The sequence below is a fragment of the Cryptotermes secundus genome, unplaced genomic scaffold (assembly GCF_002891405.2).
Source record: "Cryptotermes secundus unplaced genomic scaffold, Csec_1.0 scaffold2383, whole genome shotgun sequence".
In the NCBI taxonomy this organism is placed as follows: domain Eukaryota; kingdom Metazoa; phylum Arthropoda; class Insecta; order Blattodea; family Kalotermitidae; genus Cryptotermes; species Cryptotermes secundus.
Window position 1 is genome coordinate 3,195 of NW_019729240.1, and position 18,373 is coordinate 21,567.

Here is an 18,373-nt window from a genome sequence, read left to right on the forward strand (position 1 = left end):
GCGGATTTACCATCCTGGAGGAAGATCCAACTCTTTATTATTATTATTATTATTATTGTTGTTGTTGTTATTATTAATTAATTAATTAATTCTAACTGCAAATGGGTTTTAACCTGGTGGCAGTGGTCTACAACAAGACACAACATACAAATAACTATACATCTCACAAACAAATAACACAAACACACAAAATAACACAAAGCCACAAAGTGATACAAAGCATGAGTGAAACACAGCGCCCAAAACTCACAATGACACCCACAGACATACTATGCAGAGTGAATACATTATGTTAATAATTAATACAATAAATTAAATTGTTAATATTAATAAAATTGATACCATTCATAAAATACTAATTAATTCCCTTCTCTACACTACGCTACACTTCACATCACTTCACTTCACATCACCTCGCTTCACTTCCCTGCCTTTTAGATGATTCCCCCTTTTAACTTAGCCTTATTTATAGCTTTCCTAACCCTTTTCCTAAAATTATTTGGTTTATAGGAGAGATCCCCTAAAACATCTGCAGGTAGTTGGTTCCAGAGCTCGATGGTCCTATTTACAAAGGAATATTTCCCGATATCTGTCTTTTGCTTTCTGCTCTTAATTTTCCTATCATGATCGACCCTGCTCAGATAGCATGGTCTTTCTAATCTATCACCTATAGCCTCCCATGCCTGTTCTACCATGTATGCTTTGAAGAGAGCACATACGCAAGCTATCTCTCTGCGCTGAGTCAAAGTTTCCCAGTTCGAATCATTTCTATGATGTGCAAATTTAGCTGCTGTGTTTTGCACCCGGTCTAGTGCATTTATCTGGCCTTTCCTATAAGGATCCCAGCACGCCGCCCCATATTCAAGAATCGGACGTACTAGTGGTGTAGGCTAAACTTTTGATGTTGCTATTTCCCTTTTTAAGAATACGCACTGTAAAATGAAGTGCCTTCCAGGCTTTTTTCACCGTGTAGTTAACTTGATCGGCCCAACCTAAATCGCTGCGTAAGATTATTCCCAAGTATTTACAACTGCTCGCTTCCGGAATTACTATGTTCCATAATGAAGAGTTTAGTAGGTCCGTCGCACGGGCTCTCGTAAAACAAACTGCCTTGCTTTTAGCTGGATTTATTATAATCTCATTTTCAAACGCCCACTCCCCCAGCCTGTTCAGAACTACCTGCAATTTCTCCGTATCTTCCTTATTTATAATTTTCCTATATATTATGCAGTCATCTGCACAAATTCTAGTAGTTGATTCAATGTTTCTCCCAATATCATTTACGTATGCAAGAAAAAGTAGTGGACCAAATACACTTCCTTGAGGTATTCCTGACATTACTCTGACTTCCTCTGATGGCCGTCCTCCTACTCTAACTCTTTGTGTACGGCCTAAAAGGAATTCCCTTATCCATACCACTACCCTCGATTACACTCCTGAGGCCGCCATTTTCGTAAGCAGCTGATCATGTGGAACTAAATCAAAAGCCTTTGAAAAATCTATTATAATGGCTTCTATCCTACCTCCGTTATCTAGTGAGTCAGCAATGTCCTGACAAACGGTGATTACTTGACTTTCACATGAATATCCCGGCCTGAATCCATGTTGAGCCTCGAATAACCAATCCTTTTTATCCCAGATTTTTCTCAGGTACGATGCAATAATGTGTTCCATTTGCTTGCAGACCACTGAAGTTAAACTTACAGGTCTGTAATTCAACACCATCGATCGGTCACCCCCCCCCCCTTGTAAATAAGAACCACTATGGCTTTTTTCCAATCAGTTGGGAGTGTGGCATTATTTATTGTTACGTCCAATAATCGTGCAAGGCATGGAATCCTGGCTTCCCCACCCGGTTTTAGTATTTCACCCGAAACGCCGTCCGGCCTTACTGATCTGTTTTTACCTAACGCTGCTAACCGTTTCCTAATGATGTTAGTATTAGTCGCGAAGGGTTCACCTGAGTTGGGGCTCTGTAACTGCGGAATGCTATGCTCACAGCTGAATACCGAAGATTAATAGCAATTAAGGGAGTTAGCCTTTTCCACTGCATCAGTAATGAGCCGTTCATTGACATCTTTAATTGCAGGAATGTTTTCTCTACTGCTTTTATGTCTCTTTACGTACTTATAGAACTCCGTCCAGCACTTGCCTTTATTTTTAATACAGACCTTAAGAATGTCTCCTGTGCATTTCTTTTGGCAAATAGCAACTCCTTGGATAGTCTTTTCAGGTCTTCACAGTACTGCTGTCCTAACTTTCTTCTATTATATGTTTTTCTGACCTTTATTTTTAACTTTTTGACTTCCTTATTGTAGTATTCTGGGTCCGAATTTTTTTTTTTTATTTGTGTGGAATAAATGTTTCGATACTCTCGAGTATTATGTTCTGACGCTGATCATTCTGAGCCCTTATTTATTTGGATGATTATAGATGAACATGAAATTTATTTCTAAATTAATTCTCGGTAATTTTAATTTCAAAAGTCTTATGTTTCGATATTACTGGAAATGTACTGTGATCTTTAATATCGTATTTCATTGTCTGGGACTTGCAATACGGTGTTTATGTTGAAATTTCTAGATTCTGGCAGGACCAAGGAGTCCGGAGTTCTGACATTTACAAGCAGTCATAAATTTAGCTCGGGTACAGGGAACCAGACACGCCTAAAGGGAAGGTCAATGAGAAGGACAGGTCAGAACTTGTTACAGTTGTCCGTGAATGAGGGCCAGTATGATTGAGTTGCCTCGTTCAAGCTTCCTATGGAAGATGGGATGAAATGTATATTTCAACACCATTTTTCGAATTCCCGGCATGGGGTGTGCAAGCCATTCCACAAAAAGAGAGACTTTCACCATATTCCGAACTGAACGGACGTGACCCTTGCACGCTCCGAGACATAGCTTGCTGATCGTGTAACGCTGTAACTTAAAGCCAAGAGTACATTCATTTAACAGTGTGGTTTGGAGAACAAAGATGAATAAACGTCATTTGGATTAACTCCCAGAATACCGCTTTCTTCGGCATCGCTACCCTGACACTCATGCAAACCAACCCAGCTAGTTTCCCGTACCTATACCGATCTTCCTTAGTTTGATCTGCGAGGACAACTTGCAGTGGCCATCATACACTGTCCTAAGGTAGAAACAGGTGTAGCAGGGATAGCACCATTCCGACTGAGCTGATACAAGCAAAGGCGGGTTGGAAAAGAGCGGTGTTAGTTCTTGAAATTATTCCACACCTCCTCAACACATCTACCATCGCTTGCCCATATCGCGAATCTATCCTGGAGGAAGGTTTGCAAGCCTACAACATTTGCTTTGTGGTACACCGGGACTAGTCTTTCTTCTTGAGGTCGCCAGTACTTTTCTTCCCATTCTACCTCTAACAATACCCCACATTGGTCACTGATCCCCTGTACTATGCTGCAACAGTTGAGCAAACTTTCCGGCCATACTAAATAAACATCCAGCAATGCATCTCCTCGTATCGTGGTATTTACTACCTGCATGAACACGTTTTCCCATACCAATCTATTTATAAATGCATGGCCTCCGCCAATGCATTCCACGTTTACATTCCAATCGGCATAGGGCAAGTTTAAATCTCCTCCAATGATGCTACGCTTTGTACAGTTTCCTGAATAATCTGTTCGGGCTGCCAATCTTTCTACTGATCGTATGTCCTCGTTAGGAGCTCTGTATATGCCTACGATTTCCCATACACATTTAGGGTCCCTGCCTTTCACTTCAACAGCTATCATCTCGAACTCCTGGTCCACCCATTGTTCCACGCAAGCAATGTAATTTTTTACACAAATGAACACTCCTCCACCTCAAGTATGTCTCTCTCTCCTAAATGTTGTGTAGTCGCCCCTAAATACTTAGCACTGCTAATTTCCTCTCTAAGCCATGACTCCATACCTATTATAATATCAGGATTGTGTGTCGACTAGATTCCAAAAATCCAAAGACTTGTTAAGGATACTCCCGCAATTTACCTGCAAAAAAACCAGCGAATTGCCCTCTATCCTCTATGCCCTACTCGTGGCTACCCTTTCATCACTTGTCCCATCTTCTGTCTCCCTCTCCATCTGATTCGTCATTGCTTCTTCCCTCCTTCTCGTCTGCCAGACTGGCGCCGGATGTCCTTGGAGAACCGTTAACCACTTCTTTTCAGGCGTTCCTTCATTGTTAGTACTCAGAAAGAGTCACTCCTTCAACTTTTGTCCACCTCCACTGAAGCCACAAACTCTAGAATACAGTTGGCTTAGTCTCCTCGTTCCACTTAGGTTCACGTGAAGCCCATCCCTGCAGAAGTCCCAATTTTCAACCCTAGTGTTCGGATCTACAAATATAACTCCCAATGTCTTCGCTATCCAGTCGTATCTGCTGTTTACCGCTCCGATCCACCGCCATGACACATCTCTGCGCTGCAGTACGCCACTCAAAACCAATTTGGATTTAGGAAATTTAGTTTTTGCCTTATTTACTAATCATACACATCCCCCATCACACAGTCAAGATTTGCAGTTCATCTTAAATCATCTGTACCCACATGAAACACTACAGTATCAGGAATTCCCAGTTCTCTGTTTTCCGTTACTCTTTGCAGCTGTTCACTTCTAATTCCCGGAAAGCACTGCACCCTCACACGTTCAGATTCCACGTTCCGTAAAATCGAATCCCCCAACACTAAGCACTCTGCATCTTTGTGTTGTTTCCGCACCGCATCATGTATGCCAGCCTCGCATCCAGCTCCCGCCCCTCGTAACTGCTCTTCCAGGCTCTTGTTCTTCCATCTGAGTTCTTCTATTTCTTGTAGAGCATTTTCCAGTTTCTCCTCCAGTTGACGAAGCCTATCCCATCGGCACTTGTCGCAGCTCCATTTCCCGCTTTCAACCATCTGAGCCTTGACGTTTCCACAACTACTGTGAAACCAATGTCCACGCATGTTGCACTGTGTTCCAGATTTTAAGTTCCTGTCACACCCACTACACAATACTTGCAGACAGTTTTCAGCTTCCACACCAGGCCCAGGATTTTGTTCCACTCCGCCGATTAATAATATTACAGTCAAAGTCGCTGCACACAGAAGCATGTCCCTTGTATAACCTACTGATTGCCCATTGCTGACTCATCCTTGGGCAGTACGCCAAACAGTCCTCGCAGCCCAGGTACCCACTCGGGCTCGATAGTCTACAAGGTTGCAACCCATTAGCACCAGTAAGTAAACACGTCCGCTCTCTTGCCTTTTTTCCAGAGCTCTATATGGGGACTGTTGTCACTGAGTGGGCAACACAGTGTTTCCCCTTGGCCAACATTTGTTCCACCATTGAAACTATGGAAGAGGTTGTCAACCTCCTCAACAAACACAGCTGTTGCCATGTATTCGCTGCTGCACCCACCTGAATGGGGGGGACAGAAGCTAGTGTGCCTCCTTACGTGGTGAATTTGTTTCTTTACATTGAAAAATAACACATTACTTTACAAAGACTAACATTATACAAAACTTGTACATTTCATTACATTATTCCTCATATTAAAATCTTTGCCACCTAATTCACCTTAATCATATCACTGACAGTGTTGTCTGCTTTTCAAATATTTTTTAATTATCCTAAAAACAGGATTTGTGACATATTCTACATAACTTGTATATTGATATACAGCTTCAGAAGTCAATTCAAGTCAGATGATAATGATGTTTGTTTGATTAAAACTGGGTTCTGAGGCAGTAACTTTGAAAACTAGTCCTCATTATTAGTCACTTCATTCATATAAGAAACATACAGTGCTTACCTGTACCCACTAGAGCACCGAGGCCTGCTGCACATCTGTTCAGGTGTACCCTTTCAGTTGTAGTGAAATCACTTTCAGAGAAATGTTAGTTGCACAGAACTTTATTGTGCAACATTCTAGCAGAATCAGTAGTACAGGATAACCCAACTCTTCCTGCCCATACCATAGCCCTGTAAGAGTATTACATATTGTCTCAAAACCTTGAAATAATTCNCGTGTATGTGAAAGAATGCAGCACACTAATGACACAACACTACAATAATGAAACATAAAAGTATACTACTAGGCATCCGGCATATAACAGACCAAGATCATTAANGTCATGTACTAAAACAGACATTCATACATTAAGATTTGAGGCTTTCACGGCGGTGACTATGAAGAAAGCAGTCTTCTGGGATTTGGCACCGTGTATATGTGGTGTTAACCGACGTTTCGGAGGAACGTATCGCCCCCATCTTCAGGGTTGAAGAAGTATAAGTAAATCTGCAAGCGACAACACCGTGAGACACGGTCAAGCAGACTGCGAAACGTCGGTTAACACCACATATACACGGTGCCAAATCCCAGAAGACTGCTTTCTTCATTCATACATTTATTTACTTTCCATTAATCCTTACATGGTTGGAAGAACAGTGGATATAGTAATAGTCAAAGACAACAGGACAAGTTCCATCAATGACATAAATAAAAATTAATTATATTTAACCCATAACAATTACACATATTATCAAAGACAAATCACAGTGAGTAAATCATTAACACAGTTTTCAAATATATACGTGTATGTGAAAGAATGCAGCACACTAATGACACAAGACTACAATAATGAAACATAAAAGTATACTACTAGGCATCCGGCATATAACAGACCAAGATCATTAATTAATACTGAAGTTAAATTATTCCTCCAATGAGCAAAATAGACTTACCCTTTGGTACCTATCTTTCACATAGGATTTTATCACTGCACTGGCTATTCCATATTCCATACATTCCATATTCCAACTATTCCATAAAATTCTACTTTATACAGAGAGAGGCAGATAGAGAGACAGACAGATATAGACACAGTCAAAAGTTTTCTTCAAATCTCAGAAAATGCCGATGAACATTATTGGTATTGATGTTGTCCAGCTATTGTTCGAAAATAATTTTTAAAAGAATCTGTAATCACATCATGATTATCAGTTAACTTCCCATCAATGTTTAAAAACTGTATACCTGCATTATTAATTTTTCTACCTGTGTCTGATTTTATAATGCTACAGGTGGTTTTCATTTTGTTACTAGAATTAGAAATTAATTGATTATAATGAAGATTTTTACTCCTTTAATAACACTGGCCAAAATATTACAATGTGTTTTATAATAATATTTCAGATCTGGCTCATACCGTGCTGAATCCCTGGGAAAATTGAAGAATATCATTCCAGTTTCCTCACTGGAAGACGTGCATCCTGGAGCAAAACACTTCTTTTTCCTTCCCATTTATACTGCAAGAAACAATACAAAAATTATAACAGAATCACAGTACACTCTCACTTTCTTGAGATTGTACGGTCCTTCTTTAGGCTACGCCGAAAGACGCTTAAAATACATAAATACGATTTGGATGAAGTATCGTAGTAACACTGACTTAATGTTTGTCTCTAATTGCACTGGGCGCAGTAAGAATAATCCATATACATAAGTAACACACAGATGTAAATTCATGCGTAAATGTCGACTCTCGTTTCACAACATCAAATCATTAATCTAATTAATTGCACGACATACCTCAATGGGGTACAAATATCATTACGATTACAAACTACCAGTCTTACTGAGCCAACGCCTAAAATCTTCCTCGGAAATTTATGATCCTCTGATTGGCTCACACTTATGCGATTCGATTAATTGCGATAGGTGTATTATGATCGATTATGATCATTATGATCGATTCCAGTCATTTCCAGACCGTTCCAGACTATCCAGTTCGATCTAGTTAATGTAGCATGTGTTCTGCATGAAGAAAGCAGTCTTCTGGGATTTGGCACCGTGTATATGTGGTGTTCACCGACGTTTCGGAGGAACGTATCGCCTCCATCTTCAGGGTAGAAGAAAAAATATAAGAAATCTGCAAGCGAAGAGACCGTGAGAACCGGTAAAAGCTGCTTTTTTTACCGGTTCTCACGGTCTCTTCGCTTGCAGATTTCTTATATTTTTTCTTCTACCCTGAAGATGGAGCCGATACGTTCCTCCGAAACGTCGGTTAACACCACATATACACGGTGCCAAATCCCAGAAGACTGCTCTCTTCATAGTCAACGCCGTGAAAGCCTCAAATCTTACATGTGTTCTGCATGTTTCCCTCTCCCCAGTGGGAGTTTCACCCCCCTGCTCTCAACTCAGCGCGGGCCACCGACGAAAATGGGCAAAATGCCATTAACGTCGATTAACCTTGGATCATACTGTCGATTAAACAGTGAACCCAATGTACAACTCAGCAAGAACGGTAGGCAAAATTTAGTGCGGTTACCCACCCAGACCTCACAGTTGTCTGCGCTCTGCAATGTCAATGAATGTACGTTCCTAGATGGCAGGAAAGGGAAACATGACGTAATAATCCCTAGTCAATGACACTTGATTCGAGACCAATACGGATCAAGACGTTAAACTGTGCGTACATGAAGAAACTGGGTTGTATAATTTGAACGCCCGACATTTTGGAGGAATATATCGCCTCCATCTTCAGGACCAAAAAGTAAGCCAAGCAGCAAACCAGCAAAAGCAAGCTCCTGTTTAATTTCTTGAGAACATTAATTTGCCGCTTATTTCTTGCTTGGCTTTTTTTTTCGATCATGAAGATGGAGACGATATATTCCTCCGAAATGTCAGACATTCTCCGTACTTCACGGCGTTACAACGAAGAAGGACGCACTATTCACGGTCACCGCTGTGAGGATCTCAAATCCAGCAATTGTAACACATTTAAAGTTATCACAGCAGTGATTATAAACAATACCGTCTTCAAAGAGATAAGGCTATGTAGTCCGGCAGAAGTCCATAGACTTTTAGGAGCATGGCTTAGAACCTGATAACGAAGGCAGTATTTTTCTATGAAACGCTGATGCACTTCCACCGGACTACACGGAGTTGCATCCGAGGAGATCTTACATTTGAGTCTACCTAGCCAGGCGGCCCGGGTATGAGGCTAGGTCAGGTCATACGATGCTTCTGATGGACGAAGTGACGCTGAGGTGGGATTCCTCCGAGTACTTTGGTGTCCCCTGTCAGTTACCATTCCATAAACTGCTCCATATTCATTAATCATCCTGCCTTCGATGCTATGTAGTCTCCATAACGACAGTGTCGTTAAATAACCTACTTTGTTAGAATCGTATAACAAATTTTGCCAACTCAACGTTCATGATGTTCATGATTCTGGGCTTCGCTTCTCGCTTAGTGGAGGGTTGAGTCCTACTGGCTCCACTTGGAACGGCGGCCACTGATTGGCCTATTGTAGCCTGCCCCGGGTGATCATCACGATGGAGAACTTGGTGGAATGAAGATTGGCTGGGGAAATCGAAGTGCTCGGAGAAAACCTGCCCCAGCGCCACTTTGTCCACCACAAATCTCATTGGACCAGACCCGGTATCGAACCCGGGCCGCCTCGTTGGGAAGTCAGCGACTAACCCTTGGCTTCTTCGACACCGCTCAAAAAAACAGGACGCCCGCATGCGGCTGAACCCCATCCCGGCGCCTACGCCAGAGCATTTACAAAGTACTTACGAACAAAAATTCGAGAAATGAGCTGTTTGGTGATTTAAGAGAAGTTCATAGGTTCAGATTAAAGTCGTTTGGGTTGTGACACCATATATTTTTGTGGTCAGATAACGATGTTTCAGAGGAATTTTGTAGTGGGTTCAAATACGCAATGCAAAGATGAAGATGAAGGCATATTCCTCCAAAACCTCGGTATTAGCCTACAAGACCACACAATGTCACAACCCATAAGACCACACTCTGAATAAACAGAATTTAAGTGTTCATCAATGGATGAACCCCTGTTTACCTTACAAGCAGAGGAAATAATAATTTCTGTCTTCTGGGAAAAATCGCCGCGTACTTCACTGCAAATCAACCGAAGTTTCGGGAGAAGAGTTGCTCCTACACGGACTACGTGGCGTTATATCCCTGAGATATCCCGTCGATCGTCATAGAAGTGGTCACAGACACCGCTGTTACAATCTCGTATCTAAAATAGCAAATAAATGTTTGTTATTAGCAAATTTAAAATATCTCACAGGAGCCTCCTGATCGCTCCTGACTAATGTTAATAAAGCTTCAACACATAGTTTCCCAATACCTAAAAATTTGTCAAACGAAAGACTTTCTATGGAGCATGGCACTTTTGGTTTCGAACGAAACTAAGACGCAAGTGGAGATTATTTAAAGAGGTAGATGTGAGATATATTTTATATGCTTCGATAGTTTGGAGTAATATTCGACGTTCAGAACATCCGATAGAATACATAACAAGAACAACATGGAATTGTACTTTGGTTCCTGTATTGCTTTCCCAAAATATATCTATTGTTCCCTACAATTTCCCAGTTGTAGCTATTTCATCACGTACCAGCTAACAAAAGAATACGCGAGCAATCGGGGATAGTTTTTCACTTGTTCTTCATGTCAGTAGGTCCCGGACGTTGAGTACTTCCGGTGATTCAAAACAGCTAAACATAGGAGGCATTATATTGTGTTTGCACTACAAATAGTTTATAATTTGACACTATAAAGGGGATATCGATGGATGGTAAATATCATATTTGCTGTAGATAATGACACTCTTGCTATGTGTGGTCATAGATTGCAAGGGGTATTCGGTGAAAACGTGCCCGAAGTGGGGAAATAGGGTATATCAACCTTAGGCCTAACGTATAGGTTAGAATGTAATTAAAACACAGGTGTTGTTAAAGTGTTTGCCGTAGATTTGTTACAGATTGCAATCTTTTTTAATACTATGCTAAGTTTCCACTGTATTACATTATTTTCTCGTTGGAATTATGGTGTAGCTGTAGCATACATTATTTCGTTTAGGGTAGTATAACTTAGCTGACCCTTTGAAGTTTCATCATTCAGTTAAAACATGCTTATATGTACACATGAAGTTAACTCGCTTGACATAATAAATGAAACATTCGTTCATAAATATGTGACACTTTTGTTTTAGGGGCACTGAGGATCTATATAAGTTTCTTTTAAATATATCTCGAATTTTGAAGAAATAAGCATCTTACCTAGTCATGTGCTAGGTACAAGGAGCCAGGATAGCGTAGTCGGTATAGCGACTGGCAACGGGCTGGACAACTGGGGTTGGACTTCCAGTCCTGGTAAGGTCAGGAATTTTCTCTTCACGTTGTCCAGACTGGCTCTGGGGTCCACCCAACCCCCTATTTAGTGGGTACTTGGGGCTGTTTCGCTGGGGCTAAAGCGGTCAGGACATGGATCTGACCACTCACCTCCAGCTAGTCCCAAGGTCAATAAAATGTGGATCTATACATCCACTCCCCCATACGCCTTCCTGGCATAATGTTTAGTTAAGCACAGGGATAACTTTACCTTTACATGTGTTAATTGCATCTTCTGCTCAGTTATATCATTTTTTGTAGGGGCATTTGACATCTGTATCAGCTTCTTTCAAAATATCTCTTGAATTTTCTAAAAGTAAGTATCTTTGCTTATCAGATGTTATTTACATGTACTGCTCAGGAGTCGGTATGTACCCTTTTATCAAGGTAAACCATACTTGTTGTATTTTGTTCGCACCTGTGAAAAATAAATAACTTCTCATTTCTTGCAGATATACAGTCATGGTGGGAAGTACCAAGTATTGCTCATTTCTGTTCGTTGTTTCGAGCAGCATTCAATCTCTTGGACTTTGATATTGAGGTAAAATAAGTAACTCTGTTGCACATTTTGTGTGTGTTGAGTCCAGTAAGTAGTTGCTTTAGTTGTGTTGTTCAACCTGCTGTCATACATGTTTGTGTCAGGAGTTAACGAAATACACCCATCTGTCCATTGCAGAAAGTTTACAGAGGCAAGTACATTTTAACCTTAATTTTGTGTTGTATTACCTGGATTAATACAGCATAAAATTAAGGGTATAAATATACTTACGTCTCTAAATTTGCTGCAGTGCACAGATGGGTGTATTCTATTTGGAATAAGGAAGAATTCCCAGATCAGTTTACAAGAAGGGCAATGAAACTGGCTGTAGTAGTTATTTTGGAATAACACTTTTAATGACTTCAAAATTTCATCCAGTGTCCTTCTATCAAGGTTAATATAGACAGAATTATTGGGGGATCATCAGTGTGGGTTTCAACATAACAGATCAACTACTAATCACATTTTTGCAATTGTCAGATGCTGGAGAAAAAATGGTGTACAAGGAGACAGCACATCAGCTATTCATAGACTTCAAGAAAGGCTATGGTGTAGTTAGGAGGGAAATGTTGTACAGTAATCTCATAGAGTTTTGGGTACCCATGAAACTAGTTAAGCCAATTAAAATTTGTTAATTTAAACCTGCGGTAATGTTGGTATAGGGAAACATCTGTCTCATAAGTTTTGTATTCGGTAAGATTTGAGGTTTCCACGGCAGTGACTATGAAGAATGCTGTCATCTGCGATGTGGCGCCATGTAGATGTAGTGTAAACTGACTTTTCAGAAGAACGTAATGCCTCCATCTTCAGGGTAGAAAAATCCACGAGCGAGGAACCAGGTGTGAACAGGTGGATTCTGGTTCCTCACTTCAGGATTTTTCTACCCTGAAGATGGAGGCGATACATGCCTCTGAAACGTTGGTTTACACTAGATCTACATGGCGCCACATCCCTGAAGATGGTATTCTTTTGTACTCAGAATTCTCTGAAACAAGGAGATGTTAATTGCCATCGCATTTCAACTCTGCTTTACCAGTAGGAAGGCCCAGGAAAACCAGGTTTGGCTGAAATTAAATTGACACATCAGCTGCTGGGCTATGCTGATGATGCAGATCTATTTGGAAATAACATAGGAACCATAAAGAAAACACAGAAACTTTAATTGACACTATTAAGGAGGTTGGTATAGAAGTAAATTCAGAGAAAACTAAGTAGATGTTGCTGTTTGATCACTAGAATGCAGAGTGAAATCATGACATAAAGATAGCTAACAGATCGGTTGAAAATGTAGCACAGTTCAAATATTTGGGTACAACAGCGACAAATCAGAATTTGATTCAGGAGGAAATTAAGAGGAGATAGAATTTGGGTATTGCTTGCTACATTTCAGTTCAGGATCTTTTGTCTTCTCGTCTGCTGTCTGGAAATCGTAAAAATTAGAATATACAAAACTAATTTTGCATGCAGTTCTATATGGGTGTGAATCTTGGGAGGAAAATAGATGGAGGGTGTTCGAGAACAGGGTGTGAGGAGAATATTTTGACCAAAGAGGGATGAAGTGACAGGAGACTGGAGAAAAATGCATAATGAGGAGTTCCTTAACTTGCGTCAAGTACAATTAGAATGATCAAGTCAAGGAGGGTGAGATGGGCAGAGCATGTAGCACGAATGGAGCGGAGAGGAATGCATATAGGAGGCTGCACCATAGCTCAAGTGGTTAGTCACTGGCTTCCCACCGCGGCGGCCTGGGTTTGATCCCGGGTCTGATCAAGTGGTCTTTGTGGTGAACAAAGTGGCGCTGGGGAGTGTTTTCTCCTAGTACTTAGGTTTCCCCTGCCAGTCTTCATTCCCCCAAATTCTCCATCATCATAATCACCCAAGGTAGGCTACAATAGGGCAATCAGTGGCCGCCGTGGTGAGTGGATGCAGTTGGACTCCACCCCTCACTAAGCAAATTAAAAAAAACACATATAGGATATTGGTGGAATGCCACTAGGAAGACCAACATGTATGTGGGAGGATAATATTAAAATGCATCGTAGAGCAATAGGGTGGGATGGTATGGACTGGATTGATCTTACTCAGGATACAGCCCAGTGGAGTACTCTTGTGAACATGGTAATGAACATTCAGGTTCCATAAAATGTTGGGAAATTCTTGAATAGCTGCACAACTGGTGACTTCTCAAGAAGGACCCAGTTCCATGGAGCTGTTACTTGAGTTACTCATTTATGGGTGACTGGGCTGTATTAAGTCACTGGTAGATTTTAGTCATACTTTTGAGTCCTGATTTATGTAATTTCTGCTGTAATTTATGTTCCAGATACACTTTGTTCATAACTTAAGCTTTATTTTTTAATTCTTTAATGATGTGATCAGTATGCATATAGTATCAAAATTTGTGTGCCAAGCAGTTGAGTATAAATTCAGTTTGGTACTTGCTCACTGCAGTTGCATCCATTGCAAATGTGGTGAATGTATTAATTTAATATGTGCTTTTTTAGGAACTGGAAGAGGCTCTTTTGACTGATGGAGCAGAGGATTCTGGAAGTTCCCTTCTTCAAGAACTGATTGTGAGGCTTCTGTGTGGGTGTCTCGGAAATAATGACATTTCGACTTTTAATTACCAGATGTTTCTGCGTCGCTTGTTCAGGCGAAAGTGTCAGGTGAACACGAATTTACACTTATACATCTTACTGACATGTACTGTAGACTGGTTCTCTCTGTGAAGAAGGAAGTGGCTTTCTTTTTCAGTTCTCTGTGCTTAGACCAAAGACAGAGTCTATTATTCTTGCTGATAGGTGTTCACAGATGGTAAAATCATATGTCTCCATTTCCAGTATGTACGGCATTCACATTATCTGGGTAAAATACACTGAAAATCAAAGCTTGATATTAATTGACATGCGTTTGTTTTCAGTAGGGAAACGATTTGATATAACTGCATATTGGACATGACTATGTTAATGTGAGCATAGTTATGGACATTTCTTTTCAAGTAATTTAAATTGCTAAGTAAGTGGAAGTTACAGAATCCTTATCTTCACACAATATTAACAAATTCTTATAACCATGAGCCAAATAGTTAGTCATTATGACTGACACTTTTGCACTATTGCGGTATAATAAGGTAAAGTTAAAGTTGTCTCTGTGCTTAACTAAGCACTACACCAGGACGGTGTATGGGAGAGTGGATGTATGGATCCACATTTTCTTGACCTTGGGTAAGTGGTTGGCTTCACGCTCCAACCGCTTCATCCCTGGTGAAAGATGCACCGACACCCATTGGATAGGAGGTTGGGTGTATCCCAGGGCCAGTCTGGATGATGGGAGAAAAGAAAATTCTTGACCCTACAGGGACTCGAACTCTGATCCCTTGGTTGTCCAGCCCAATGTCAGTTACTATACCAACTGTGCTCTTCTGACTCCTACATTGCAGTATAATTTGAGGATTTTATATAAATTTAATTTATGCAGACAGAAGTGTCTTCTCCAAACTTGCACAGTGCAGACAGACCACCCCTTTATTTCGGGTGTCAGATGTCACAGAGCTGAGCAGAAGTTTAATTTGTGCTGAGAGAGCTTAAAGGAGCTTTAAAACATGAAACATGGATGATTAATTGTAATGAATTGGCTAAGATCTCCATATGCAAGAAGACATGAAAGTAAGAACATAAACAGATAATTATACATGTCTTCTCACACAGTTATCACATCTGTATCAACATCACATAGTTGCCACTTTGTACATTCGTATTTCTTACCAACAGGCGCTTGTGATTCTTTGGAGATGTGAAATATTTTTGAATTTATGCAAGGAAATGCAGCTGACTGTAATGTCACATTGATTACAAGTTCCTGGCCTAACTTAAAAAAAAAAATAAAAAAAATGTTGAATCTCTCCCCGTAAGGGTGTGGAGGCTTATGGAGTTGAGAGATGTCAAGGCTTTTATATTTTCTAGACAATTTGCTCACAGATGGCGGTGAAGTTGTCAGCCTAACATGCTGGCTGCTCTTTACCCCCAGGAAAATCCCTGGTACTCATTCCTGTTATAGGCTAAGTCAGCTCGAGGGTTGTAATGCGGTTAAGATTAAGTTAGTTGAAAAATCCAGTAACCTCATCAGGAACAGAACCCATGACCTTCAGACTTGTAACATAGTGCCTCAACCAACTACACTGCTGTGTGTATGGAAAGGAATATACGGAAGTGAATTTCCTAGAAAAAATTAAATCAGGCTGAAGCACACCTCACCAAGAACCTAAGGAAAATATCAAAACAATAAAAAATCAGTCCATATCAAAACAGAAATTGAACCAGACCACAGACAAAACAAAATCAGAGTAAACTGATGTAACCTAACATTGATTACTGACATAGATGTTGATAATAGAGCAGAAACTCCACTTAAGAAGCACTGATTTTCTTCCATCTAAAGCAGACTTTTGTAATTGGTAACTTAACACCCTAGGTTGACATCTCTGAATACCCACTTGATCTCCAAGAACTGTTCGCAGCATCAGGGAACAGGAATTTATATTTTGATGGCCACATGACTGAACAGGCGTGGAAATGGTGACATGCCATTGTAGAACAATAGGACAAAAGGAGGTGAAGTTGTAGAGCAATTTAGAGGAATTGACTGCAGGTCCTGGAGTTTAACTGTGAATGTTATTATAGCCTACTCTTCATTGTAAGTGCCTTGTAATTTTGGGTGTAATATGAATGGTATCATTTGGGAAAATGTTCAAGAGTACATAGTAGTCTTATATAAATTGTATTATAAAGGCCTGGACATAAAGCTATTTGGGACTCGTGGGTCATAACTTATGTTACAAGGACTTGTCTTTCTTTGCCTATACAGTGTAATTTCAAATGAAAATCATTAAAAGAGGCTCAGTGGGTCATAAAAATACTAATTTTGTGAGTATAGTTACCATATTCCTCTTATCTTAGGCCATAAAATCTTTTGATTATTGGAAGAAATAGGATGAAACCTTACTGCCATCTGTGAGCCACTTGTCTAGAAAATGTGGGACCCTCGACATGTCTCAACTATATTGCCCTCACGGCCAGCATGGTATGATGAAATGGTGTGGAGTGGATTCTTCTAGCTCAGGATAGAGACCAGTGGTGGGCTTTTGTGAACTTGGTAGTGAACCTTTAGGTTCTATAAAATGCTGGGAATTTTTTGAGTGAATGAGCAGCTGTTAGGTTTGCAAGAACTTGGATCCACAGAGATAGGTTGTTGAGTAGTTAGGTACTTAGTCAGTTGCTTATTGGAAGAAAAAATAGTAAGTTCTCACTCTTGTTTTCTACTGAAGTAATGTTAATCATATAAGAATATTTTTAATTATCTTTAATTGGCTCTGCCATAGCTCAGATGGATAGTCGGTAGCTTCTCACTGTAGCAGCCTGGATTTAATTGTAGGTCAGTCCACGTGGAATATGTGGTGGATCAAGTGGCACTGTGACAGGTTTTCTCTGGGTGTTTCGGTTTCACTTGCCAATTCTCATTCCACAAAATGCTCCCTTTCTCTCATCTGTCATCTGGGGAAGATAAGTTGTACCATTTAAGGTGTATGTACCATGGGACTCAGTCCCACCTCACCCTAAGAATAAATAAAAATTGCTTCATAATTAGAGTCATTTACTAGAACATGAAGTGTCAAGGACATTTAAATCAAAAACCATAATCACTGTGCAGCATCAAGGATTTGCACCATTTAGATATCAATATGTGCTGATGGAAAAATGACAAAACACAACAACTAAACACTAAATTCATGTCAGATAATTTGTCCTTAAGTTTTTCCACTGGGAAGGGATGTCATCTTATATACACAGTTCTGGGTCAAAATACTTTGTATGCATTAAATTGGGCATAAATTGAATTTCTTTTCTCTTACCATACAACATCCTGAGCCGACATTTAGTGTTCATAAACAATATCTAAATCATACTAAGATAAGCAGTAGCACATGTTTTATAAGAGTATACTTTTATTTTTATACTCTTCTTTCATAGAACAAAGCAGAAAAATCAGTGATTTGATTGTATGTGCTATATAGTCCTTCATGCTTCTTTTTGTATTTCTCAGTATGCAAATCATGTTCATGAAAGTTTGACTAATGAATCGGTGAAGACTGTAAGCAATTTGATGAATGAGTTCAACAGAAGAAAAGTCTGAATATGTGGTGTCAGAAATTTTGTAATGTAATGGTCTTGAAACATTAATAATAAAGGTGAAATTTTGCAGGAATATGGGCGAGACAATCCTTTCAACACTGACATTGACTTCCAGTTCCTTCCGTTACGTACAAAGGTGCAGATCCTGCATGCTTTGTGTGACTTCAGACTCGATGCTGAGGATGTGCAAGATTTATTGAAGGTATGTTGTAATAAGGCAGGATGGCCTAGATATATACGCAATATAAAAACCAAGTCTCTGCTCAAGTCTTACCACCAGAATGCAGGAACTTATCAGAATATAAGATTGTTAATAACTCCTTGAAAATGCGTAGTTAAAAAGTAACAAGGCTAAGTCCAAATAACAAGGGTAGTTACATGAAACAATAGCAAATAATAAACCAAAAATAGACAATCAAATGGAGATGTAGGGCTAGGCAAAGAATAGAC

General features: G+C 40.0%; 1 protein-coding gene across 1 annotated transcript in view; it reads left to right on the plus strand.

The window, feature by feature from the left end:
• The first annotated feature begins 10,491 nt into the window (after positions 1 to 10,491).
• The window catches only part of LOC111865615, a 48,758-nt gene continuing 40,876 nt past the window's right edge, over positions 10,492 to 18,373 (plus strand). Inside the window, exons 1-4 of the mRNA XM_023853792.2 lie at positions 10,492 to 10,602; positions 11,650 to 11,738; positions 14,240 to 14,401; positions 17,994 to 18,125. Coding sequence (XP_023709560.1) covers positions 10,596 to 10,602; positions 11,650 to 11,738; positions 14,240 to 14,401; positions 17,994 to 18,125 — 390 coding nt within the window. The 5' untranslated portion in view covers positions 10,492 to 10,595. The remainder of the gene's footprint in view (positions 10,603 to 11,649; positions 11,739 to 14,239; positions 14,402 to 17,993; positions 18,126 to 18,373) is intronic.